General features: G+C 39.5%; 2 protein-coding genes and 1 long non-coding RNA gene across 3 annotated transcripts; all 3 read right to left on the bottom strand.

Moving 5' to 3' along the window:
• Positions 1 to 3,324: 3,324 nt before the first annotated feature.
• LOC306980901 (uncharacterized protein) lies at positions 3,325 to 4,798 on the bottom strand. Its single transcript, XM_079580443.1, has 3 exons — positions 4,723 to 4,798; positions 3,851 to 4,198; positions 3,325 to 3,522 (listed from the first exon to the last, which is right to left on the bottom strand). The coding sequence occupies exons 1-3, from the start codon at positions 4,769 to 4,771 to the stop codon at positions 3,332 to 3,334; spliced, it is 588 nt and encodes a 195-aa protein (XP_079436569.1). The 5' UTR covers positions 4,772 to 4,798; the 3' UTR covers positions 3,325 to 3,331.
• A 1,988-nt stretch (positions 4,799 to 6,786) lies between these two features.
• LOC306980548 (uncharacterized protein) lies at positions 6,787 to 16,541 on the bottom strand. Its single transcript, XM_079579981.1, has 7 exons — positions 16,507 to 16,541; positions 13,286 to 13,426; positions 12,392 to 12,444; positions 11,565 to 11,695; positions 9,803 to 9,998; positions 7,641 to 7,706; positions 6,787 to 7,041 (listed from the first exon to the last, which is right to left on the bottom strand). The coding sequence occupies exons 3-7, from the start codon at positions 12,435 to 12,437 to the stop codon at positions 6,812 to 6,814; spliced, it is 669 nt and encodes a 222-aa protein (XP_079436107.1). The 5' UTR covers positions 12,438 to 12,444; positions 13,286 to 13,426; positions 16,507 to 16,541; the 3' UTR covers positions 6,787 to 6,811.
• A 6,375-nt stretch (positions 16,542 to 22,916) lies between these two features.
• LOC306980574 lies at positions 22,917 to 27,180 on the bottom strand. The gene is made up of 3 exons (XR_013794035.1): positions 27,142 to 27,180; positions 23,145 to 23,191; positions 22,917 to 22,990 (listed from the first exon to the last, which is right to left on the bottom strand). It is a non-coding gene; the product is annotated as an uncharacterized lncRNA (long non-coding RNA).
• Between the last annotated feature and the right edge of the window lie 275 nt (positions 27,181 to 27,455).

Below are 27,455 nucleotides of genomic sequence, written 5' to 3' on the forward strand. Positions count from 1 at the left end.
TTCGATGAGAGAGCATCCGGCAGCAGCACCCATTCAGTGCGCACCACTCTTTTTCCATTCTTTTTTTTTTTTTCTTTGGTGAAAGATCGTTGTGTCGCGGCCGCCATCTTCACTGTTTTGGTCACAGGAGGAGCACTGGTTGATGGGAAATCCGTAGACGATGACGATGAGCTCTTGCGCTTGGCCACGATGTTCTTGGCCACACAGGTGTAGTTGGCCGTGTGGGACAGACGCGCCTGCTTGATGATCAGGTTGTGTCCACGGTGATGTAGAAGTTCCTGTCCTCGGCCGGGTCGATGATCTCGTTGTCCTTCAGCCACTCCCCCCGCATGACCTTGGAGGATGGAGAAACTGTAGCTGCCCTCTGTCTCCTCTGATCATCTGAAACGGTGCACCGCCTCCTGGGCTTGTTTCAGAGCGTGGTGGCCTGCACTGGTCAGCTCCACCTCGTCCTTCCTCTTCCTCCTGCACAGCTCCCTCCACAGTCTATCACCATCTCCTCGTTGGTCCCTTTTGTTGTTTCCTGTAGCTCCTCTTGTGACGCCTCCTCCGTGCTGCAGGTGTGGGGGCTCTTGGTGCCTCTTCACTGTTCAGTGTCTCCGAAGAAGATGTTTGTAGATCTCAAATGGGTTTAGCTGATAAGCTAGCAGTTTGTTTACCTTCAAAAAGCTGCTTTCTTCAGGACTAATTGCTGAATTATAAATATAGTTTTCTACTAAATAAAGATACAAAGACATGGAGAGGAGCAAAGTGGTTCAATAACCCATAAATACATAAATAACGGAAAATACTAACATGATACTACATGGTAGCATCGGGCTAATGCATCGGGCTAGCGCAAGCTACAACTGCCGTTTTTCACTTCTACTGAACAATCTGCTGTAAGAAAATATCCATATGGGCCCGATTTAGAATTGATTTTATTTGTATGTGATAAATAAATTCATATTTCACCAGAAAATGACTAAAAAGAGGGAAAATTGTGTTTCTCCCCTCGGCGAAGCCACGCCCCCTTCTATGACGAGATGCCGTCTGTATCTGGAGACTTGAGTCGCCGCTGGTCACAGATATGTCTCCGAGACTTCTCCTGGCAATAAGATGAGTCTCCAGGTAGTCCCGGTGAAAACGGGTTCGATTTCATCAGAGACTTTTTCAAGTCTCCAAGTGGTCTCAAGCAGTTGCGGCGATGTCAGATACTAAGGAGATTTTGTATGGAGTCTCTTTGAGATCTCCTTAGTATCCAACAGGTCTCAGAGACATTGCGGGGACGTCACAGAAACGTCTCACAGGTTGAGGACTTCAAATAATAGTTGTGACACAACTGCTTGAGACGTGTAAGCCTCATGTGTAGACTTTTTTCAAGTCTCCACGTGGTCTCCGCTGAAATCAATCATGTTCGTTTTCACTGAGACTACCTGAAGACTCGCCTTATCTCCAGGGGACGTCTCGGAGACATCTCTGAGATCAGCGGCAATTCGAGTCTCCAACTCGTCTCCAGGTCGGTGAGATAGGTCCTTTAAATATGGGATCACAAAACAACAGTTCTCCTCTTTCTGTTTCCTTTTGCAAAGAAGAAAAATAATAAACAAATCAGTCTGTCTCTGAACCACGCTGTTTTGTCCCATCAGGATCAACTGGACCAGGACCAGAGCCCCAGTCCCATCCTGTTCATCCAGGAATCCGATGAAGAGACCAACGGAAACAACAACAACAGCCCGGGTAAGTGAGAGATAATGATAACGTTTTGGACGGAAAAGCTGATTTAATGTCAACAGAGAAACTGAAGCCTCCGTCCTCTGTGTTTGTTCTGACAGCGGTGCGTTCGAGTGACCCGTTCGTGGAGATAAACCTGGAGGAGCCTCAGCAGATGTCGACGTCTTCAGTGCAGCCTTTCTCTCCGTCCATCTTCTCCTCGCTGTCGTAGCTTCATAGTTTCACTGTTTTGTATATAGAGAGTTGGTTTTATGCTGTTGGGAAGTCAGGTGCTCTTTGATAATGTTAGTTTTTTTTTTTTTTTTATAAATCCAGTGGGAAGCGTCTACAACTTTTCAAAACGAGGTTGCAATTCACCCTTTACCCTGTGGAACTGAAATATCCCATTTTATGTTTAAATGCCAGACTGTCCTGGGGTTTTAAAGTATCAATACTGGAGAATGAACGTTGGACTGACCCGTCATATGTGACAGAAAATAACCAGTTTTATCTGTGTCGATGTCCACAAACATGACTCTGAAAGTGGTCGTATCGATAAAATAAATAATTGACTAAACTAAACTATGATTGATTAAGTTATTAATAATAATTTAATTATTATTAAATTATTAATAATAATTTAATCATAATAATATATATTATATGTATAATATATATATATATATCATAATAATATTATGTCCCCCTTTTTAGAGTTGGCTAATTACACTTCTGTTCCAGAAGATGGCGCCAGAGAAATAATCAACGCAGCGTACAAAGTATCTATTTAATAAAAATGATTTCTGCTACACAAAGTCAGTACAGAGACCAAGAGCAAATACTGACTGATAAAAAAGCATTCATTGATACATAACATTCAAAGCACGTCTTTTAGAAAAGAGGTACATTAGAACTATTTTATTTCATTCTTAAAGGAACAGGCCACCGTTTTTACAGACTGAGATATGTTCTTACCTGAGCTTAGACGAGTTGATGTGTACCTGTCTGCTCTTTGTGCGTGCGCTCAGATGTTGTTAGCATTTAGCCTCTCCCAGTATATTACTGGGAGAGGCTAAATGCTAAGAACACCTTTAGCTCCAAACGGGGGAGAAGTAGGAAGCGACCACGCTCTTCCACGGGCACAAAGACCAGACCGGTAACGCATCAACTCGTCTAAGCTCAGGTAAGAACATATCAAGGTATGGAAGAACCGTGGCCTGTTCCTTTATAGCATCAAAAAAGTCAAACAAAAATAATACAGTTTCACCCGAATGTGCACAATACTCTCAGACATGACATGCAAAACAAGCACAGTGAACGAACAAGGGGTTTGTTGTAAATAAGCTCCTGGTTGAGTTCATGTCCCGTGAGGGACGTAAAGTGCACAACAGCAGAACTATTTTAATGACACATCAGTTCCTTCTTTTTGCACATTTCATGACTCTGGGTTTTGTGGCCTTCACAAAACCAGCCTGAAAATATCTGTAAACCCACATTCTCTCTCGATTCCATTTGATTTGAGATTGAGTCATTTAAAACAGTGATTATAATCGAGACATAAAATAAAATACAGAGTAACAAACACAGAGTAACAGCATGAAGAGCTTTACCAATTATTATAATTTTTTCTGCTCTGCGGTTAAACCACCTCTGTCTGGTTTGTTTGGTGCTTTTGAGCTGAGGAGACAGATTTGATCTTCAAGGTAAAGATGAGCAGCACGAGCCCCAGGAGGAGTCCCAGTGCAGAGTACAGTCCGGTCCTCTCTCTGCTCCAGGCCACAGCGCCCTCTGGTGGTTCTTCTGTCGGCCCCTGTGTGGGTCCAGGAGCATCTGCACAGACATTAGACAGACTTCAGTGCGTTTAACAGAGAACCTGCACTTTAGGTTTACTTTAGCAAATCAACATGGACTAGCATGGACAGTAACACAAACAAAAGAAGGAAAACAGTTTAAACAATTGTTAAAATCTTTCTCTTCACATTAACCAGTTGTTCCTGAACATCAATAAATCTCTTGTGAAAGTGTTTACGTTGTTTGCTGATGGTTTGCTCTGGTGTCGTCGTGGGCTGGATCTGTGAGTTCCACAACACTGAAAAACAACAAGATGATTTTAAAAGCTAATAGTTTGTGAATGCGACAGGATTGTAGCTGCACTGACCGGACACAGAGAGCTGACACACACTGGAGTCTCGTCCCGTGTCGCTGTTGTGGAAGGTGCACCTGTACCAGCCTGAATCCTCCACACTGAGGTCAGAGATATTCATCCTGAACAGACCTCGCACTCGCTCCACTCGGACTCGGCCTCTGAAGTGCTGGTCCTGATAGTCCGGCTCCACTTTGTCACTGTACTGAAGGTACAGCCATCTGTTTCTGTTTTGTCTGGAGCTGGACTGGTCATGGCTACAGACGATGTCCAGTTCACTGAGAGACATTTGTGAGGGAATCTTCCACTGCAGCGTCACTGAGCCGCTCACCTGCGCCTTTAAGACGCACTCTGCCCCCGCACCTTCACACAAACACACTTTAATACAGTTACAGATAAACACACTGAGAGTTTGAATTAATGCATCATAATTTCAGCTGATTTGTTCACTCAACAAATCCATTGTTTTGTTTTCCAAGTGCACGAGTTCACCACCTTGACCGAGTTTGTTGTCTCCAGTTCAGCTTTGCCCAAAAAAAGCATCAAAATAGTGACAAAAACACAAAGGCAACAAAAAAGCAATGAAAAAGTAACAAGACCCGACAAAAACATGACAAAAAAGAGACAAAAATGTGACAAAAACGCAGTGCCAACGTGACTTTTGTAGGTCTGAGCACTGTTACTGTCCAGTTGAGCAGCTTTTAGATTTGGGTAAAACCAAACTGGAGAAAATGCTCTGGGTTCAGGTGGGGGTGAAGATGCTGATTTTTTAAATGAGTTAATGTTTGTTCTTTTGGCAATATTATTTGAACACAGTTTTAAACTGATCTTATTTTCAGCATCTTTTGTAAATATATATTTTTCAATATGAAATGTTTTTGACTCACAACAGGAGCAAACCGCCAGAAGCCTGAGGAGAAGCTCTTTTGGAAACATCTCTGATACAGTTGGAAATGATTTCAGGATTTGAGGCTTTTCTGCACAAAAGAGAGAGAAAAATCTGTTCGAATAATAATTTGATGAATGAGTGACACAGAGCTGAAGGGAGGCAGAGGTGAGCTCAGTCCAATCCACTGCCTTCATGAGCGCCAGAGCCGGTGCTGGCCCTTCTGGGGCCCTAAGCAAAAATCCACATGGGGCCCTACAGTACACATCCCATGGCTATTCGACGAAGAGCGAATCCATTTATGGTTAAACACAGTTCCACTGTGCAGTAGTGCAGGGCAGAAGTGGAAAATAATGACCTCAATTCAGGCCCTGCCCCTCAGTGTGAGAACCACTAACCACTAAGCTGTGAGACTGGGATTTAGGACGACTACTAGTCTATTTCCCAACTTTTTAGAATGGCAAATAGTCACATTCTCTCACCTCTGGTCTCTGACCCACAGTTTGGGAACCACTGATTTAAAACTAACACCTGCACCTAACAGTTATTTCTGTCTGACCACTGAGAATTAGTGAGTAGCCCAATTCGTTTTAGACTCAGAGAACCAGAGTTGTTGTAAGTAACTGCGTGCATGAGAACCATGTGGATTCAAGTCATGTTTGAGACAATAGGCCTTTAACAACACCTTGATTAATCAGTGAAACAACACCATAGTTTGACTGAGATGCGGGGCCCTTGCGGCTGCGGGGGCCCTATGCAACTTGCATAGTTTGCCTATAGGAAAAACCGGCTCTGATGAGCGCCTCTCTCTTTTATAGAGAGCGGCACATGTGACTCCGCCCACAGCCGAGATCAGAAATCAAAGATGTTCGCTGACACCTATTTTCTTAGTTACCGGCCGTGCTGCGCCGTCAAAACTTTCCACTGACTCGTGTTCGTGCTAGTGGCAGGCCGTGGTATTGCAGCCAGCGGCTCAAAAGCCCTTTTCGCCAAAGACAATCATGTAAAAGGAGCAGCTTGTAAAATGGTCCACAGGCATCTGGAGTTTCAGACTGAGGCAAATATATTTCTTTAAAATTACTTTTTTCGGACATGGGATTTTTTTCTTCGTGAAAAAAATGTCAAAATCAAAAATCATTTTTTAAATTCTAGTCTTTGAATGTTTTTAGTTTTACTGAAGATTTACTCAAACAATTGTTTATGTTTTTGGACATGAGAAATGGCTTCAATGATCAGATTTACTGCACCTGCTTTAAACGAGCGCATTTTCTCCAGTTCAGCTTCATCCAAATCTTAAAGCTCCTTGACTGGAGTTTGACGCCTCATTTGAAAGCTAAGACCTGCAAAACTGATCGGATCTATTTTAATCACATTTTTTCTCGTCGTGTTTTTTCACTTTTTGTTGCATTCTTTAATCTTCGTGCTGTTTTTTTTGCCCATTTTTTTCAAGGCACTTTTAGATTTGGGTAAAGCTGAACAAGAGAAAACGCTCGGTTAAGGCGGCGGGTCGGAGATTAATCTTTTATAATTATTATTTCAAATTGTTTTATTATAATTTTTTTGTAATTCATGCTCAATAGTTGTTTGAAAAGTGAATCCTGTGAGTCGATGAACAAGTTGTTTGTTCAATAACATTTCAAAGTATTTTTATGTATTTGTAGCTTCTCTGTATAAAAAGTGTTTTTCTAAAATTTAAATTGGTTCCAAAAATATGTACAAAGTAAAATGTTTGCCGAGTAAATGTTAGACTTTCTCCTCTGAACATTTCATCTGTGATTGCCCATTAGATACTGATCTGAATAAGAAAGCCAAAAGTTGTGTTGTGGCGCCGTCTGGTGGCCAAGACACAGATCCACATCTACAAATAGCGTTTATTTATAACAAACAGTATTCAAACCTTATAGGAAAACAAACACACCGAACATGGCGTCACTTTGGATCAGTCTTCAATCAAACAAGTTCTACTATGGCAATGAAAGGGTTAAAACATGTGAATATTGATTACGTTGATTTAAAGATGCTGAAATCTCACAACAAAATAACAACAGCAACAGCTATTCTGATTGGTCGACATCCTCTGTGATCGTTGTTCACACCGGGAGCAGCCGGGTTCGCCTGGTTCTGCGCAGACGACAAAGCAAACGTAAGAGTAAAAACATATTATGGGACTGACGGTGAAAGTACCTTATGAATGGCAGATGCCGAGCGATCCATGTGAGCACAATGCTGAGGGCCATGAGGATCATAGAGCCAAACATGGTCAACAGAAAAACTTTCTGAACCGGGCCCAAGTCCGACTGCCCGTGCGTGACAAATCCATCTGAAACGTAGCATTTGAATGAAGCTGAAGCTTGAAATACAAGGATTTGGCTCATAGATACAGACGGCATCTCTGGAATCGCCCATATATGGTCATGTTTGAAAACAGTTAAGGGGGAAAACAATTTTGAAATGAAAATGTTCTCTAATTATTCAAAAACTACTGTAACAAATGCTGAAATATGAATATAGTTTCTACTAAATAATGATACAAAGACATGGGGAGGAGCAAAGTGGTTCAACAGCCCATAAATACATGAATAACGGAGAATGCTAACTTGATGCTACATGTTAGCATCGGGCTAACGGTTAGCTAGCGCTTGCTACAACTGCCATTTTTTCACTTCTACTGAACAATCTGCTGTGAGAAAATATCCATATGGGCCCGATTTACACTTGACTTTATTTATGTGTGATAAATAAGTTCATATTCCACCAGAAAATGGCTATAAAGAGTGGAAAATTGTGTTTCTCTAAAGATTCTATTTTCCCCCTCGGCGAAGCCACGCCCCCTTCTATGACGAGACGCCGTCTGTATCTATGCAGAGGAGCCGGTGAATCCAAAAGGACAAAGATTGACAGTTTGTTGATGTATTTCACCTTCTGCTTCCTGCGGTTTAGCCCCTGAGTCCTGTTTGTCTCTTGTCACAGTCAACAGGAAGTGCTCTGCAAAACAAAGAAAAACAACTGTATGATTCTGACAGTCTCCTCCTGTTTCTTTGTTGAAAATAAGTTCTTAAGTCGTCATTTAGGAGCTACATCGACCGCGTCATCACCACTATCGCGCGGTGCCTCATGGGTAATGGAGTTCTAGCATGTTTAACCTGAACTGAACTGAATGCATTTTCTCCATTTTGGCTAGCCAACCTGGATAGACTCAAACAGACAAAAGCAGCGATTAGGAAGATTTATTGACATGTATATTAGTTTTGGCGATCAGACCCCGGCGGAAACATCGATGTATGAAGGACAGTATGGATGAACAGCTTGGAGTTAGGGATGTCTTCCCCGGAGCCTGGACACTGATGGTGGTATTAGAGACCCGTGAAGATGCAGCAGGGAGAAGCCGTGGACCAAGGGTGCCCAAAGTAGGGCCCGCGGGCCAAATTTGGCCCGCCGGAACAATTAGCTTGGCCCGCCAGAGGGTGACCTACTTTTGCGCCGCATCTGGTTAATAACTCTCTCTCCCGTTCATTCTCAATGGCAAATATGGATGCAGTTCACTTTTTGTCCACCAGCGTCAAATTGGGGGCGCTGTTTCACTCCTTTCGCAGAAACACTGTTCTGGTGTCTTGGTGTTTATCAATCACAGAGCGTCGTAGCATCAACTTTCCCATTTTTCCAACTTTTTTTTTGCAAAAATCGTTGACATCTATGACTTATAAAAGAATTTATGCTGAACTGACACTTTCAAAATGATATAATATGGCATTTTGTTTGACTTAAAGAAATGAATGAGCTAAAGTCACTGTAGGTACTGCAGGTACAGGTGGTGCTGTTTCCATTTTGTTCTATATTGCTACAATAATTGATTTTGTTCTACTAAAACTAAGCTTTTGTAGCATGTTTAACCCCTTAACTCCCACCTGAACCGAGTACATTTTCTCCAGTTTGGCGAAAACAATGATGGAAATGTGACAAAAAAGTGAGAAAACATTGACAAAAAAGTGACAAAAATTTGATGAAAAAGTGGCAAAAATGTTACAAAAATGTCACAAGAAATTGCCAAAAATTTGACAAAAATGTGACAAAAAATGACAAAACAAAAATGAGTTGAATACCCAACAAAAAAATGATGGAAAAAAAATCTGATGACGTGAGGAAAAAGATCCTCTCGGTTCAGGCGGGAGTTAAGAGGTTAATTGCATAGATTGAATTAAATGCAAAGGTATACCAAAAAAGAAAATAAAGTAACTTTTATTATTTGCAGTTATATGTTTCACGCTTGACATCGCCGTGTTTGGCCCGCGACCCACAGGCACTTTTTCACTTTGGCCCTCGGAGACAAAAAGTTTGGGCACCCCTGCCGTGGACGGAAGAGGTGGAGATGGGGGGGAGGTGGGTCGCAGTGCAGCTGGGAAGCGAACGAACCATGATTGCTGGGGCTTAAAAGCGGGACCGAGGGAGATGATTGGCTGCTATGGAGGTGCGGCTCTTACGCTGAGGTGGAGGTGTGGCCTCTCGGAAGCGGTCATTGGCTGGAGGTGTGTGGTGCTGAAATTAGTCTCCCAGGTTGAACTAACGCCTAGGCTTCATTTGAAAAGTGACATTTTTCCTCGCGTTGTTGCCCCATTTCATGTTCTTTTCACATTTCTCATCTCATTTTTGCCACTTTTTTGTTGCTTTTTATACTACTTTTTCGTCACTTTTTTCCTCATTTTTGTTGCTATTTTGACGCTTTTCTCAAGACGTTTTTAGATTTGGGTAAAGCCAAACTGGAGAAAATGTGCTCGTTCTATGAAGGGGTTAAGAGGTTGACACAATTTATCAGCAGTCCGCTTTTAATGTAAATAAGAATCATCTCGTCGGCCAAGAAAAATGACCTTCCTGTCTGCTCTACATGAATCTGAATAAAAGCACTGCCTGAATGGACTGTTTCTGTAACTGTCTTGTATCTGTATCTGTCTTGTATCTGTTTCTGTCATGTTTCTGTCTTGTATCTGTATCTGTCTTGTATCTGTCTTGTATCTGTATCTGTCTTGTTTCTGTCTTGTTTCTGTCTTGTATCTGTTTCTGTCTTGTATCTGTCCTGTGTAACTGACCGTGTCTCCAGACCGCCCAGTGCCCGTCCTCTGGTAGGAAGTTGCTGTACATGTAGCACCAGTAGGAGCCCTCGTCCTGCGCGGAGACTCGGGTGAGGAGGACGTGGACATGTCCCAGTCTGAGAGCCTCTCTGTCCCACCAAACTCTCCCAGAAAACTGCCCCCCTGGACCGGGCCGCTGCTCTCCTTCCACCACCTGAAAGAGAAGAAGTTATGACATGAAGCACCATCTGTCCAACTCTCTGCTTGACCTTCAGTGGACACATGCAGAGCGACGTCTGGACATTTGTTTGAGTGTGCGTTAATGACGATGTGAGTACATAATATCAGTCTATATTTTGGTTACATTTAACCCTCTTTGCGTTTGTTACATGTTTGGTAACTTACTTTACCTCGATGCTCATTGTAATGGTTCAGTACCTGTTGCACTACAAAACCGTTAATTCATATTACTTTAAGTTACTGCCTAAAGTTAGCCTGGCTAACACCAGACTAAAATCACAAGTGATATTTAGTCTGGGGACCACCAATGCATTTTCTCGTAGGAGAGGTGTGGTTTACGATCGTCCATACTCGTTTATTGGGCGATACGAAAAAAAAAAAAAAAAGTATCTTGCGTCTGCACGTAGCCACAGCCAATCGTATCATCGCATGAGATGACGTATGACGTACCCGCTGTAAACTTTTGAGCTAAACTATTTAGAACACGGTGTAAAGCTTGATCGAAAAATACCATCGTGTCTGCTGCTGTCATGTTGGATCCGTAAATAAACTTTTTTTATTTGTTTTATCCGTAAATAAACTACAAGCTTCCGTGCATCATCATCTTGCCGTCCTTCCTGGCTCTGTGATTGGTTCCCAAATCCACCGGAAAATTTGGGCCATGGTCCCCAGGCTGTTGTGCAGTTCGAAATAATTCGAGCGCACACAGCAGCATGGTGTTAGCCAGGTTAGCCTAAAGTATGTTCAGGATTGCAAGTACATTTATCAAACTTAGTGTTTATTCAGGCTCGTAGTTCCAGCATTATTTCAAGTGGTATAAATGTTCATGTTTCTTGTGCATTGGTCACGACCTACTTGACATTCCATTCCATTTTCAATTTGTGGTCTTAGAGCGCCATCTCAGGGCTTATAATGGTAGTGCAATGTAATTTGCCTGCATTTCTTTCAATGACTGCATAGCATATTATTAAGTACTTTTCAGTAATTTGTATAGTCAATCTTATGTTTATAAGTGTAATTATAATACATTATGCTATATTATTGAATAAGTCTGTACATACTGACGTACATTATTTGGATAGTGTGTATAATATATAAGTATAACTTTTATACTGTAATATATAACTATATTGTTCTGTATGTTCATTTGCAGAAACCACACTCACCAAATCCTACAATAAATCTGTCATTTACAACGACGCAGCTATTCTCTGATAACAGATTTAGATGATCATTAGGAGCATGTTTTGTGTTGGAACTCAAAATGTTTTGCAGTGTGGCTTTAAACAATGAATGTAAGCCATTAGTATTTCATCAAATTGCCTTAAGATTTAAAATAACACTAAATCAGGAATAACACGAGGCTAGATTTGAAGTAAAGCAAGGAATATGTATCAGTGTCAATTTCATCGACTGAAATATTTCAAATCAATCTTTTTCCAACTAAAATAAGACATGACTTAATGAAAAGCAGGTAATGACATTTGTCATTTGTTTCGTGTATTGGCCAAAGATAAAAAGACGGTATGAACTTTGTCACCTCCAGGATCATCCTCTGAGGAGAGCTCATCCGGAAACAGTAAAGGATCAGGGTCGAGGGTTCGATGCTGCCTGGACTGTCCAGCTGCAGAGACACGTTGGCGCCCTCTGCTGCCAGCAGCCGGGTACTGCCTGGAGAGCACAGTCAAACAGTACATTATGTTTTTAGCTTTTTTCCACTTACAGACCACTCGAGATGAGGGTGAATGGTGGAAAAACATCACCATTTCCCCCAAATCAACACCTAAATAAACATGTTTTCTCTGTTTACTCTTTATATGACGAACAACAACATTATTGCGTCTAGTCGTCACGCACTACAAAAAGTAAACATGAAGCATTGGCTTAAATGAATTGAGGAAATCAATCTTGTTTTCCTACTAATTTAGACTTTTATCCTTTGCTATGACATTTTAGACTAGTTTTAAAGTAAACTCGCTTGAAATAAGAACGTAAAACTGCCAATGGGATAAGACCAATTCTTTTACCCCTTTAGCAAAGAAAATGACCTGAAATAAAGACGAAATGCATTGAAATGAGTCAGAAACATCTCGGAACAATTGAAATAATCTGGGTCAAATGCTCAACTCAATCCTAACTAGTCAAAACAACTCAATTTGGATTATTAAAACTAATATGTTTTTTTTTGCAGTGCAGGGACAATCAGTTCTTTGCTAAAAACGATTCTACCAAAGGCTTTGAGACTGGCTCATTGTGATTCGAGTTCTATTTGATTGCATTGATCTTGCAGTAACATGTGTTTGTGTATTTCCATAGTTCTATTCTTGTCATTGTCCCATTTAAGTCGTTACACTGAAAAAGACTCACCGCTGACCAGGGACGCGAGAGTCAACAGGACCAGGATCAGAAACATGTCCGTCCTGGAAAACATAACACAAAAGCGTTCGTCTATGTTTATCAGAGCTTAATTTAACAATATGTGATGTGAACATGGATGTCAACCATAAAACCACAGCACTGGGCTCTGCTTTATTTAATCAGTGTCTTTGTGTGTCAATATTTGGATTGATTTAGCTTTAACCTCTTAACTCCCGCCTGAACCGAGAGGATCTTTTTCCTCACGTCATCAGATTTTTTTTCCATCATTTTTTTGTTGGGTATTCAACTCATTTTTGTAACTTTTTAGTCATTTTTTAGTAATTTTTTGTCAATTTTTTTGTAATTTTTTTGTCAATTTTTATCACATTTTTGTCATTTTTTGTCACATTTTGTCACATTTTTTCGTCATTTTTTCGTGAATTTTTTATCAAATGTTTGTCATTTTTTCGTCAATTTTTTGTAATTTTTTGTCATATTTTATCACATTTTTGTCATTTTTTGGTCACATTTTTGTCATTTTTTCATACATTTTTTGTCAATTTCTTGTGACATTTTTGCCACTTTTTCATCAATTTTTCGTCACTTTTTTGCCAATGTTTTCTCACGTTTTTGTCACATTTCCATCATTGTTTTCGTCTCAGTTTTGTTGCTTTTTTCACAGCTTTTTTCCAGAAGCTTTTGGACTGGTGTAAAGCCAAACTGGAGAAAATGTGCTCGGTTCAGGTGGGAGTTAAGGGGTTAACCAATATAAGATTTTGAGTTGAAAGGAGAATCACAATATGGCCACCAGTCCGAGCAGTACCATTGGATTACTATGTCGATGAATGAGATTTTAGTTTTATTCTACTCGTGTCTATGGCGATTCCCAGTGTTAGTTTGTACCTGTTTATATAAATATGAATGTGATGCTAGTTTCCAGATGCTAGCCCGATCCGCTGGCGTCCCTCGCGCAGAAGAACAGGAAGTGGACAAACATGTGACACGTTCCTGACCGAGAGTCCGCAGTCGACATCGCACCACTTTCTGCAGAGAGAAAACAAAAACATTAGAGTATGAGATCATGTTTTTTTTTACATGTGGTGCTGCTCCTGCTACGACTGAGAAAGGCAAACTCAATGCAGTATAAAGGCCTCACATGGTCTGGGACTCGAACCCGTGACTTCCTCCAGCCAATCCTACCACTGTTGTATATATGAGGCTGCAGCTTTTGGTAAAGTGAGCAGCTACTACTACTACTACTACTACTACTACTACTACTACTACTACTACTACTACTACTACTACTACTACTGCTAAGTGCTTTAGTTGTTTCAGACCAAATACAATGACACAAATTGAAAATAAGTGGCCTTTAAATGGACTATACAGAGTTTAAAAAATGCTAAAATTAAGAATTTTCCTCCCTCTACATGTTCTAGAATGAGCTCAGACCTGTTCACCACAACTGCCCCTAAAATCCTGCACTGTCACTCAGAAATGTGTTACTTTGGTCTGAAGTGCCGTCATGCACGAGCTTAATATAGAAGGTGCAGTTACACGTATGACCTGAGGTGGCAGTAGTGAGCATAAAATGGCGAACTTGCATCTAGCCCCTTTAATGAAATAAATGAACATTGTTGTTCTGTTTTCTGGATCGAGATGACAAATACTTTAGTACAGGTATCGAAAAGAGGATCATTCAGGTATCGGTATCGTAAACCAAGTGTTGCTAAAGTACAACTCAGAAAACAATATACTGTACCCAGCCCTATACTCATTTATCAGCGTAGACAATGAAAATACTGCGCAAGCTTTGTGGCGGAAAAAAATACTATTTGAGGTTTCCTTTTGGCTTGAAATAGACCAATGTGGCTCTTCAATGTTAATGTTGACTACTATTACTATTACTATTACTACTACGACTACCACAAGAGCCATATTCTGACTCAAAGTGTTGGTTTCACTTCCTATTTGAGACTTTGAAATGTTTTGGATGTTCATTGAACTCACTTTGTAAATGGTCTCAGCTTATTCAGCTCTTTCCCATCGACATGAGACACTCAAAGCGCTTTACAGCAAGGATCACTCACTCATTTACTCACTTATTCACCAGTGTATGTACATACAAGAATACAATGTGCAGGAGCCGGGATTTGAACCTCTGACCTTCTGACCATGAGACGACCCGCTCGACCCCTTGTAATGTTTTTGTTGTTATTGCTGCTTTTTATGTTTTTACATCAGGACACAGGACTGAGTGTTTGTTTGCAGTGTTCATTTCGTCGACTAAAATATTTAGTCTTAATTTTAGTCAAAGTCATATTTTTGACGAGTAAAATTGGACTAAAACTAAATTAAAAGTTTCTCATGAGACTAAAACTATGACTAAATGTCCAGATATTTTAGTCGACTAAAATAAGACTAATTAAAAATGAAAAGGAGAGACAATAATTATCCAAACTTCTATTGAGTCTGAAAGAGCCTCAGATCATTTACATTCACTGCCAAAGGAGCAGCTCCATGACCAGAGGAACAAGATTAAACATGATTGTAATGAATATTATAAATGCAAAGTCGACTAAATTAGTCTTAAATTGAATCGATTAAAACTAGACTAGATTTGAAACGATTTTTTTGACTAAATCTCGACTAAAATTAACCCCTTAACTCCCACATGAACTTAGCACATTTTCTCCAATTTGGCTTTACCCCAATCCAAAAGCTTCTGGAAAAAAGGTGTGAAAATAGACAGAACTGAGACGAAAACAATGATGGAATGTGACAAAAAAGTGAGAACATTTTGACGAAAAAATGACAAAAATTGATGAAAAAGTGCCAAAATTGTCACAAAAAATTGACAAAAAATGTCCAAAAAAAATGACAAAAATGTGATAAAAAAAATTGACAAAAAATGACAAAAAAATTGACAAATAATGAGAAAAAAATGAGAAAAAATGCCGAAAAAAGAAAAAAAAAATGACCAAAAATGTCACAAAAAATGTATGGAAAAAGGACAAAAAAAGGCAAAGAAATGACAAAAATGTCAAATAAAATAAAATAAAAAATTGACAAAAAATGACAAAAATGTGATACAAATTTGACCAAAAAAATGACGAAAAAATTACAAAAATGTGACAAAAAGTGACAAAACATTTACAAAAAATGACAAAAATTACCAAAAAGTGACAAAAAATGGATGAAAAAGTGGCAAAAATGTGACAAAAAATGTGACAAAAAGTGACAAAAAAGAAGAAAAAAATTACAAAAAGTTACAAAAATGAGTTGAATACCAAAATAAAAATGATGTAAAAAAAATCTGACGACGTGAGGAAAAAGATCCATTTAGATGAATTTTGTAGATCTTAGCTTTCAAATGAGGCGCTACACTGGCCTACAGGATTTGGGTAAAGCTGAACTGGAGAAAATGCTCTCGGTTCAGGCGGGAGTTAAGAGGTTAATGCTCATAAGCCATCCTGAAATTGATACAAATGCTTTGGAATTAGATCTACAGTGTTTTCCCCACACATGTCTGAGTTTAAAACACACTAAGGAAGACAAAACACATTTCATTCCATTACTAGGAAAAAAAATCAGGTGTTGCTCCTTTAAGTCACGTGACAAAAACAAAACCTTTTATCTGTCTGTTCCTTTTGTCCAATCTCTGCCCAGATCAGATACTTCACCTTATTTGGAAACATGAATCTGCAGCCACATCCTGTCACAAGGTCATACTGATAAGATCAACCATGCAGTACTGTAACTACCACAACAACTGCAGTACTTCATATACTTAAATACTGAGCTTATAACATTTGAAACATTTGTGTCACGATTGCAAACGAATACTCTGAGAAAAGAACTGTGTGAAAAAGTAACAGTTACTTCAGAAAGTTACTCCAGTAGCCTAAATACTCGAGTAAATGTAACTGTAACTCACCTCTGCTGATACAATACAATAACTGTCACGATCCACAAACAAAAGAGATACTATTACAACAATCTTTACCTTTTTATTTGCAAAGAAGAGAAAAACACACAATCTTGGGACATTTGCGTTTTCAGACTAACTTTTATTCTTTTACAAACTTTTTTTTTGTAAAGTCCAAAGTTGAGGATTTACTTACAGATGTAGTGCGTTTTTTCCCCCCGGTCTGCGAAGTGATTTAAAGCGGTTCAAGGTCGAGCAGCCACAACAATCCTCACCAAAATAAACTCAGACTCACTGAAGTGAAAACATCGGACTCAGCGCGTGACCAGTGGCGTGTCCGCGAGGGGGCGTGTCTGAAACGTGACTCAAAGCGAAAGTGAAAGTTTCCAAAAGTTTATTTACAACTTTCACCTGCGAAGCTGAGCGAAAATACTGCATCTAGTGAAGCAAATGTGTTTTTGCTAAACTGGTGTGAGTGAGTCTCAAACTAACCCCAGTAGTTCAGTGTGTGAAGGTTACTAAAGTTCATGAGGAAGTCACGTGATTCAAGCCATTGTTATGACGCGCAAAAATGATGCAACTTTCCACAGGTTTTGTTTCTTGACCCCTTAACTCCCACCTGAACCGAGCACATTTTCTCTAGTTTGGCTTTACCCCAGTCCAAAAGCTTCTGGAAAAAAGGTGTGAAAATAGCGACAGAACTGAGACGAAAACAATGATGGAAATGTGACAAAAAAGTGACGAAAAATTGACGAAAAAATGACAAAAATGTGACAAAAAAATGTACAAAAATTGGACGAAAAAATGACAAAAAATTATGAAAAGTGCCAAAAATGTCACAAAAATTTGACAAAAAATGTCGAAAAAATGACAAAAAAATGACAAAAAAATTATGAAAAAGTGGCAAAAATGTGACAAAAAATGTACGGGAAAATGACAAAAAAAGACAAAAAAAAGACAAAAATGTCAAATAAAATAATAAAAAAAAATTGACAAAAAATGTCAAAAGTGTGATAAAAATTTGACCAAAAAATGACGAAAAAAATGACAAAAATGTGACAAAAAGTGACAAAAAATTGGCAAAAAATGACCAAAATTTTACAAAAAATGCAAAAAAATGACCAAAAAATGACAAAAAAGTTACAAAAAATTGTTGAACCCCCCCCCCCCCAAAAAAATGATGTAAAAAAAAATCTGATGACGTGAGGAAAAAGATCCATTTAGATGTGTTTGTTCTGTAGATCTTAGCTTTCAAATGAGGCGTTACACTGGCCTACAGGATTTGGGTAAAGCTGAACTGGAGAAAATGCTCTCGGTTCAGGCGGGAGTTAAGAGGTTAACATATAAACTTTCAACTGGAAAACAAAACAGAACCTTCACAAAAACATGTTAAATCATTGCAACAGTCAGTGTTTCTCCATAGATTTATTTGTGGAATTGTGACATAAAAATATAATTTTATCAAAACTCAATATCTCCACATCAGCAGCACCGACAAGTTTTTCAGCATCGGACAGAACAATATTTGAAGGTTTTTTTCCGAGGGATTTTTTATAATCTCATTCTTATCCTGATTTAATGAATTTTGGATTTCAAAAAACAAGGTGATGCTTCATTTTTCGTCAGATTTTTCCACTAATGCAGTGGTTCCCAAAGTTTTTTGTCTTTCGTACCCCTTGGGCCTTTCAGTGGTCAACCGTGTACCCCCTACCTCAAGGATGTTACAGTTTATTTAGAAAGTGATTACTTAAAAGTGGTATTTGTAAGAAAAACGACAATGTTGCGGTCAAAATAAACCTACAATTCTCCCAAAGCAACACATTTTACTGAAAAATATAGCTTTTCTTATAAAAATTATGTTCAATTTTCCCCTTTTTTCAATCTGAAATAGTTCCAAGTACCCCCTGCTAGGTCCTCAAGTACCCCCAGGGGTCCCCCGTACCCCTGGTACACTGCACGAATGAAAAGGCTTATTTTAAAATGACAGGCAAAAAAACAGGCATATCCAAAATCCCCTCTGAAAAAGTCAACAAAATGAAAACATAAACCTGTCATTATTCGTTGCTGAAAATATGGGACGTTTTGGGCATTTTTAGGCACACAATTTGTATCTTTACATGAAAACATAAAATGACAGAAAACTTGATATATACATGAAATGTTGTCTTGTTCCTAAGGCGGCTGTAACAGAAAATAATTGAGAAGCACTGACCTAAACACAACTCTAACTTCCCACATGCATCTGAGTAAGCTCGTCTGTTTCTGAAGGGCGTCCCAAAGAGCTGGGTTCACTCGCTGGGTTTACTCAGTGTTTCTAATTCTTTACTCGCTCCTTCTGTTGTGCCGTGGACCTTGTTTGTGAAGGACACACACACAGAGCATAACAGAGCTAAAGAAGGGGCAAGTTGTTATTGTCTGCTACTGTGGCAACACTCAGCGTGTGCGCCCTCTGTTGGCACAATGTTGAAGTGATCCTTTATCCTTCAGACAACATAGATTTTGTCACTTTTATAAAGTTTGGCTTGTGCAGAATCTTATTTTTATTTATTTTTTATTATTAAATGTGCTCCTGTCAATCCACAGTGGTTGCGCATGAATCACTCGAGGGTGGGGCCGAGGGGGGATTGGAGCGGTGGCTTATGGGATGGCACATAGCTCCTAATCACCGGTAAGTTAGCACCAGAGGTCCTTATGCTAAAGTGGCTATGATAGTTAGCATTGAGGCTCCTTTTCCTAACTCCTTCCTAACTGACAGACCAATTCAGAGGCTTCTTATCATGGCGGACGCTGACGCACATCCGGTTTGGCGTAAGACCTCTTACCAATCTGCTCGTTTCAGAAGAGGCCACAGAGTGTGGAATTACTGTCTTTTGACCGTGTCACTGTAGTATTTTAGAGTTGCAGTGAATAGTTTATGTCCCTCACATGGAAGTTGGCTGTGACAGGAAGGACATTAAGTGTAAAGACAACAAATAAACTCCTTTCTCTTGGTGCTCAAAAAGGCAATTCGGTTTGAGCTCCGTTGTCAGGTGGTGGTTCGGTGGAAGGTTGGTCTTCGTCCAGTCTGTGTAAAAGAGGGAATAAAACAACAAATCAGTACAACGTAAGGTAATAAAACAATAAATATATGAAGAAACATACTTACTCGGAATTTTGCTTACAGACACCACAAAGTCGATAAAAAAGACCAATTAAACTTAGACATGCAAGTGGTATTGAAATTCCCAACGCAATTAGTATCATGTTACTTTTGTCATTAGTTTCTGGTTGTTTGGTTACAGCTGCAAATAAAAGAATACAAATGTTAAAAGCATAAAAAAACACAACATTTTTCTCTAGTATATTTTTCTACCAGCGCTGTACTCATATCTTGCTCTGATTCATCTAAATCCGGCACTTTTTTCATTGCAGCAAAGGGAAGGCGGGACAGGGGGGCCTCATGCTAAATGTAGCTAATGCTAACAGTCTATAAAACACATGTGAAGTTTCAGTGAGTAACATCTGTTTTATGTTCTTACAGAAGTTTCCTTTGGCCCAAGTGGTGCTCAACAACAAAAGTAATTTACATTAAAAACAGAAGAAAACTATATGAATTCTACTCTTAGAACATAAATACACAGACAAAACAAAATAGAACAATATTTAGTTATTGAAGGTCAGTCTGAGTCTGCATGTGATGTCACAGCAACAGCATCTATGGGCTTTTTTGAGGTACATCTGGGATTCTTTTTGTGTTTTATGCTTGGATATATAAAAATGACTGAGACACAGGGTCAGGGGCTGATCAGGAATTCACGTTGTTTACACAGAACTGCAAAGAACGAGTCTGTGATGGATTATGGGATTTAAAATGCAACAAACTGTTTTGTGTTCGATCTATGACGCAAAATAACCCAGAATGCACTTATTGTAGCACTTCAGCAGGAGAAGAAGAAAAGACTTAAAGGAACAGGCCACTGTTTCTCCATACTGAGACATGTTCTTATCTGAGCTTAGACGAGTTCATGTGTACCTGTCTGGTCTTTGTCCATGTGCTCAGTCACAAAAAACGACCAAAGATATTGCTAGCATTTAGCTTCTTGCAAGGTATTCCTATAGCTCCAAACGGGGGTGAAGTTAGAAGCGACCACGCTCTTCCACGGGCACAAAGACCAGACAGGTACGTGTCAACTCGTCTAAGCCTAGGTAAGAACATATCTCAGTATGGAAAAAACCATGGCCTGTTGCTTTAACCTTTTGACAACTTACCAGTAACTGGGGTAGATTGTACCAGAGGTGTAGTTGCTGCAGTGGTTGTCTTAGAGGGCAAAACATGAATCTCAAAATGCTCTAGAAGAGAGAAAAAAAATACATAATCTGCATTTTAACCATTTTGCATTTAAAAGACCTTTTATTTGAGCACCATCAGCTTCGTGGTTGTATAAGCTACGCAGCGGCGGAGTGATCTGCTAGAAAATAGTCCCTCAAAATGCGATCATTCATGTGATGCAGGGTCAGTCATATTCCAAAAAGGATTCTATCGACACAGACATTTCTATGGTTAGTCTGGCGTTATAAGTGATTTGCCTCAGGTGCACTGTGGAGCGGGTCAGACTGTTTTTAATACAGGCTAGCTGATACCATAGAAATGTGCTAGCCTTGCATTAGCCTAGCGCCACGAAACTCTTCAAATATAAGAACTGCATGAATTACAAAAAAAAAAAAATCTCCCGAAATCAGCAACACTCTGGATAGCTAGGAAATGAGGCCCTAGATAGACTCATTACATGCAAAGTCACATATGTCAAGCCTTTGTTTGTTATAATTTTGATTATTATGGCTCACAGCTTGTTAAAACCCCAAACAGAAAATCTCAGAAAATTCAAATATTTTGAAAATGGACTGTGAGCCACAATCATCAAAATTCTAACCAAGGCTTGACAAATCTCACTTTGTATGTAATGAGTCTATATCATATATTAGTTTCACTGTGTAAGTGGAATAACAGAAATGAATGCAATTATTAACGATATTCTAATTTTCCAGGTTCCACATGTACATCTAAAACCTCACATCCACCAGGCTATATCCACACCAAGTCGAAATGTGTATAACTTCTAGATTGTTTGGTAAATGTGTGCACATGGAGCCTCTCGTGTGCAGGTTCGGGGGATTACTTTTTTGTGCCTCCAAATACTTAAAGGCGCTAGATGCAAGTTAGTCATTTTATACTCACTACTGCCACCTCAGGTCTTATGCGTAACTGCACCTTCTATATTACGCTTGTGCATGACGGCACTTCGGACCCGAATTAACACCTTCTTGGGTGACAGTGCAGGATTTTGACATGGCTGGAACATGTAGGGGGATGAAAATACTTAGTTTAAACATTTTTAACTCTGTATAGTGCATAGCCTTTAACTCCCACTTAACCCCCACCTGAACCGAGCACATTTTCTCCACTTTGGCTTTACCCCAGTCCAAAAGCTTCTGGAAAAAAGCAACAAAACTGAGACGAAAACAATGATGGAAACGTGACAAAAAAGCGAGAAAACATTGACAAAAAGTGACGAAACATTGATGAAAAAGTGGAAAAAATGTCACAAGAAATTGACTAAAATTGACCCAAAAAAATGACAAAAATGTGACAAAAAATGACAAAAAAAATACAAAAAAAATACAAAAATGTGACAAAAATGTGATAAAAATTTGACAAAAATGACCAAAAAAAATGACACAAATGTGACAAAAAATGACAAAAATTTGATAAAAATTTGACAAAAAAATTACAAAAAAATGACAAAAAATTGATGAAAAAATGACAAAAATGTGACAAAAAATGACTAAAAAAATACCAAAAAAATACCAAAATGTGACAAAAATGTGATAAAAATTTGACAAAAATGACCCAAAAAAATGACACAAATGTGACAAAAAAATGACAAAAATTTGATAAAAATTTGACAAAAAAATGACAAAAATTTGATAAAAATTTGACAAAAAAATTACAAAAAAATGACAAAAAATTGATGAAAAAATGACAAAAATGTGACAAAAAATGACCAAAAAAAGTATTGAAAAATTACAAAAATGAGTTGAATACCCAGCAAAAAAATGATGGAAAAAAAAATCTGATGACGTGAGGAAAAAGATCCTCTCGGTTCAGGCGGGAGTTAAGAGGTTAAGCCATTTGCAGTACCAGGCAGTATCGGCTCACTCTCACCCCTGGAGAAGACCATAACTCCTAAACCATTCAAATCCCATGCTTTCCAGAACATGTTTGTGGATGTCTAACCATTAGCCGACTTCACTTCGTGCTGCGTTTACAGTTTGAATCCTTCAGCCATAGTTGAGCCATACCATAAAACACAGCAGCAACTCACCGTGGTTCTCAAACTTCCATGATCCGCTCTTCGCAGCATGCATGTCACATTTGTACTCCCCCGAGTCCAGACCTGTGAGGCGGGTGAACACGATCTTCACCTTCCCCTGTTTGAGAGCCTCCCGGTCACACTGCACCCTCCCGGAAAACTGCTCATCCCAGTCACTCTCCCCCCCCTGGTCCATGCGAAGCATCTTCAAATTATTGTTGTTGGATATAAAACGACAGTCTACGTCGAGAGCGGAAAGGTCCAGTAATTGGGGACAGCTCCATTTGAGGACGAGGTCTTGGCCCTCATCCGCCTTGTAGTGTGACATCCCTGGGGAGAACATGGCTTTTTGAGATGCAGATATTCAAAATAGTAGTCGTTTTTTGTAGTTTTTGTAGACTTTTTGTAGTTCAAAGTCCTTTAAAGCACAATCACCTCAACAATCTCTACAGAGTATTACCATTTTGAGTTTTTCCACTTCCACCCCAGACACACGGCCAGAAGAGGAACAGGAGCAAAACCATCCCCGTCCTGTGGAAACAAAGATTAGTATAACTCATTACCAAAGCAACAGAAGGAAAATAATAAAGGGCCAATGTGTCATGGTAAATGGTCTCAACTTATATAGCGCTTTTCCACCTACATTAGGCACTCAAAGCGCTTTACAGCAAGGATCCGCTCACCCATTCATACTCTCATTCATACACCAATGTACGCAGACACTGGGGGCAATGTGGGTGAAGTGTCTTGCCCAAGGACACAACGACAATGTGCACTTTCAGGAGGTGGGATTCGAACCCCCGACCTTCCGATCATGAGACGACCCTCTCTACCATCTGCGCCACTGTCGCCCCATGGACAAAGAATGACCACAAATCAAACTATTATGGAACAAATTGTGAAAATGTTGAAACACACGGCCTGTAGAGCATGGCATTCCAGAGTAAAAAAAAAAGTAAGTCTCTCGCCCATTCCTGTGCGGAGTTATGAATATTTAAAGAACAACCAGAATGCTCATTCTAGCCACTAGGGGGCATTAAAAAAAAAAAAAAGGTAAACGTTCCACACGTGTCCAGCAGAGGCACTGACATAACAAGAGCTCAGGATATGAACAGCACATTATATAGCCACGTGGTAAAGGGTAAAGGATCCGGGAAATATTTAGGAGGATCCGGCAAAAAATGTATCCGATATAATGGTGTCTAATGAGAGTGTTCCGGCAAATGTTTTGGCCTGTTCCCCCAATCCATCACATCAGAACAAAAGTGTTCCTGAAAATACTAAGCTACAAATTATTATTATTATTATTATTCATTCACTCCACACTTTGTGGTGGTAAACTACTATTGTAGCCACAGCTGCCCTGGGGTCGACTGACGGAAGCGAGGCAATCACTCACTTACATTCACCAGGGTCTCCAATCCAAGCACCGACCGGGCCCTTCCCTGTTCGGCTTCCGAGGTCTGACAGAATCACACTTTTGGCACTAAAAGTCAAAGCTGCAGCGTCTTTTTATCTGCTCAGGATTTTATTCCCAAACACGATTTGTCAGTATGGATGATTGTATCGGTCACGTCTGATTTTATTAACCTCTTAACCCCCACCTGAACCCAGCACCTTTTCTCCAGTTCGTCCATCACCCTAATGTAAAAGCTTCTTGAAAAAAGCATCAAAACAACCACACAAAATGACTGATGGAACACTGTAACAACGCAAGGGAAAAAGATCTGTTTAAATCAGCTTTGTTGGTCTTAGCTTTCAAATGAGACGCTACACTGGCCATATACTGTAGCTCTCCACGCACTCGGTTCAGGTGGGGGTTAAGAGGTGAAAATGTTATATTAAAACGAGCCGGTCTTTTGAACCGAATTTTATTTTATATTTATTTTTCATCAACCTGTGGACTACAAAAAAAAATAATGACAATATTTGAATTAGGGTCAAACAAAAACAAAAAACATACAATAAAATCACGTTTCCAGTTGTTGTTTTGTAACGGGACGGGAGACACCCTTTAGTTTGGTTAGTGCTAGATCTTATGCTCCGGAGGGACGGTCTGCTGTGAGTTTGTATAGATCTATGAGTTGGTTTGTCTAAAAATACAAGTTTGGCTTTACCCCAGTCCAAAAGCTTCAAGAAAAAAGCTGTGAAAATAGCAATAAAACAATGATGGAAATGTGACAAAAAAGTGAGAAAACATTGACAAAAAAGTGACGAAAAATGTATGAAAAAGTGGCAAAAATGTCACAAAAAATGTCACAAGAAATTGACCAAAAAATGACAAAAATTTGACAAAATGTGACAAAAAAATTACAAAAAAGTGATAAAAAATTTACAAAAAATTTACAAAAATGTGACAAAAAAATTACAAAAAAATGATTAAATTTGACTAAAAAATGTGACAAAATGTGACAATTTTTTTTACAAAAATGTGACAAAAAATTGATTAAAAATTGACGAAAAAATGTCAAAAATGTGACAAAAAAATTACCAAAAATTGATTAAAAAATTGACTAAAAAAATGTCAAAAATGTGACAAAAAAATGACAAAAATGTGACAAAAAATTGACGAAAAAATGACAAAAATGTGATAAAAAATGACAAAAAATTTACAAATATGTGACAAAAAATTGATTAAAAATTGACGAAAAAATGTCAAAAATGTGACAAAAAAATTACCAAAAATTGATTAAAAAATTGACTAAAAAAATGTCAAAAATGTGACAAAAAAATGACAAAAATGTGACAAAAAATTGACGAAAAAATGACAAAAATGTGATAAAAAATGAGAAAAAAGTTACAAAAATGTGACAAAAAATTGATTAAAAATTGACGAAAAAATGACAAAAATGTGATAAAAAAAAAATGACAACACCCAACAAAAAAATTTTGGAAAAAAAATCTGATGACGTGAGGAAAAAGATCCTCTCGGTTCAGGCGGGAGTTAAGAGGTTAACCATTTCCCTGGCCCTAACCTTAATTTGTGTCATGATCAGGGCCGTAGCCAGGATTTAAAAAACAGTGAGGTCCGGATAATTCTTTAAACCAGGGGGTCTGGGGGTCCTCCCCCAGGAATTTTTTAAAGATTCAGATATAATTTCCTGTATTTTAAGTGATCAAAAACACTTTTGTCTCATCCTTGAGCCATTTTCAAAAATTGCTTTTTGTTGCACCGTTTGGGACCAGGAGCCTGAGTGAATGTGTGAGTGAGTGGATGGTGGTCGGACATGCAGATGGTGCAGACTGGCCTCACTTCCATCAGTCGACCCATGGGCAGTGGGTGCAGCCGTGAACCCCCTGAAGAGTTAGGTGACGAGTCACGTACCCCATACTTTGACATGATGAATATCACAAAACAAAATATCTATTTAATATCTATTTCATCCATTATTACTGTGAAGCAGGTTTTCCAAACAGTTTTACTCGCCTGAGTGAGAGGCAATAAGAAGGTCTTGTCCTAAATAAATACTGAAATGTTAAATGAAAATTGTTTTGAAAACGAGGCTGTGGGTGTGAATGGGTAAAGCTGAGGGTTTTGCTTTGGCTCATTCTGAACATCAGACTCTGGTTTGGACACTGCGCTCTGGCCCCGCCCCTCTGCGTCGCCCTCACTGTCAAACCACTGGAGCTACAAAGGTGAATGCGCTGGTTTAAGCTCTCATTAAAGCGAAGATCATTTACACGCAGGACATTCTTTGCATGAGACAGAAACAAAGTGAGCAGCAGAGGAGGAGCAATGATGAGGCACGGACGCTTCTCCTTCTCCTCTCGCTCCTCAGATCAGAATGAGGAAAACTCCTGTTGTAAATCGAGGTCACCGTGACGGCGCGCGCACTGGCTCCTCTCTCTTTATGACAGAGAGCATAGAAATTGCATCTCAATCAAACTTTGGCGCGGTTCATGCGCTGCTGTTGTAGTGAGGCTGACGCACAGCCGCGCCTCCGCGGAGTTTTACGCACTCGGGTCCAAAGCGGCTCATGAGGTCCGGTTTCAGAGTGGACACGTTTAGGTTCAGAACAAGCTCATCCACGTCTGAACTAGAGGCTCTTCCGCCTGTAGAAGCGCGTGTTTACAACATTCATTTGCGCAGGATTCAATGTGTAAAAGAAAAGAAAAAAAAAAGCTAAAATTTTACCGAGGTCCGGACCTCGGTGACCTCAATGGTAGATACGGCCATGGTCATGATATCTCACGCTTTCACAGCAGACTGTCCCTCCGGAGCAGACGATCTAGCACTAACCCTTTAGTTTTTAGTTTCTGTTTTGACTTGAGCTCAAGAATGCGCATGTTTTTGACGAATCGTGGCTAAAACTAAGACAGAAAAACCACAGCCGACCTCCTTATCAGGCGTTAAGTTTTCAGATTCAAGCAGCAATGGCTCTGTGTGTGCAAACGCAGCACAAACAGCACAGGGCCCCACACCATACACGCGCACAACACGGTCACTACACGGTCACTACACGTCATTACGCAACACTGACCTGCGTTTGTCCATCCAGGATCAGCACCGCTCATGTCTTTTCATGTCTGGAGACCCGGGTGTAGAAGTTAGAACCGTGAGGACCTGTTTGTGCGCGCGCTACACGGGCTCGCCTTGATCCGAAAGCCTGTAGATTCGAAACTGAAAGTAAAGAGTCAGGGAAGGTAAAGACCAACCAGTAGATGGCAGCAGAGGACAGGAGACTTTCTGGTCCATCAGTTCTACAGGAGAATAAAAACAAACAGAACAAAACTCAAGTCTTTTCTGCTCCAACCATTTTTTATTGACATCAAGAAATGAAAATCTCGGTCTTAT

This window comes from Gobius niger (genome assembly GCF_951799975.1).
Source record: "Gobius niger genome assembly, chromosome: 21".
NCBI classification, from domain to species: domain Eukaryota; kingdom Metazoa; phylum Chordata; class Actinopteri; order Gobiiformes; family Gobiidae; genus Gobius; species Gobius niger.

Excerpts from the sequence above, each read along its gene's own strand:
- LOC306980901 (XM_079580443.1), bottom strand. The coding sequence starts at position 4,771 with ATGTTTCCAAAAGAGCTTCTCCTCAGGCTTCTGGCGGTTTGCTCCTGT. Across the intron at positions 4,199-4,722 it reads TCTGGCGGTTTGCTCCTGTT|GTGCGGGGGCAGAGTGCGTC; the intron begins GTGAGTCAAAAA and ends GTTTGTGTGAAG. Across the intron at positions 3,523-3,850 it reads GTGTCAGCTCTCTGTGTCCG|ATGCTCCTGGACCCACACAG; the intron begins GTCAGTGCAGCT and ends ATGTCTGTGCAG.
- LOC306980548 (XM_079579981.1), bottom strand. The coding sequence starts at position 12,437 with ATGTTTCTGATCCTGGTCCTGTTGACTCTCGCGTCCCTGGTCAGCG. Across the intron at positions 7,707-9,802 it reads CTGGGCGGTCTGGAGACACG|AGCACTTCCTGTTGACTGTG; the intron begins GTCAGTTACACA and ends TTTGTTTTGCAG. Across the intron at positions 7,042-7,640 it reads TAAACCGCAGGAAGCAGAAG|ATGGATTTGTCACGCACGGG; the intron begins GTGAAATACATC and ends GCTACGTTTCAG.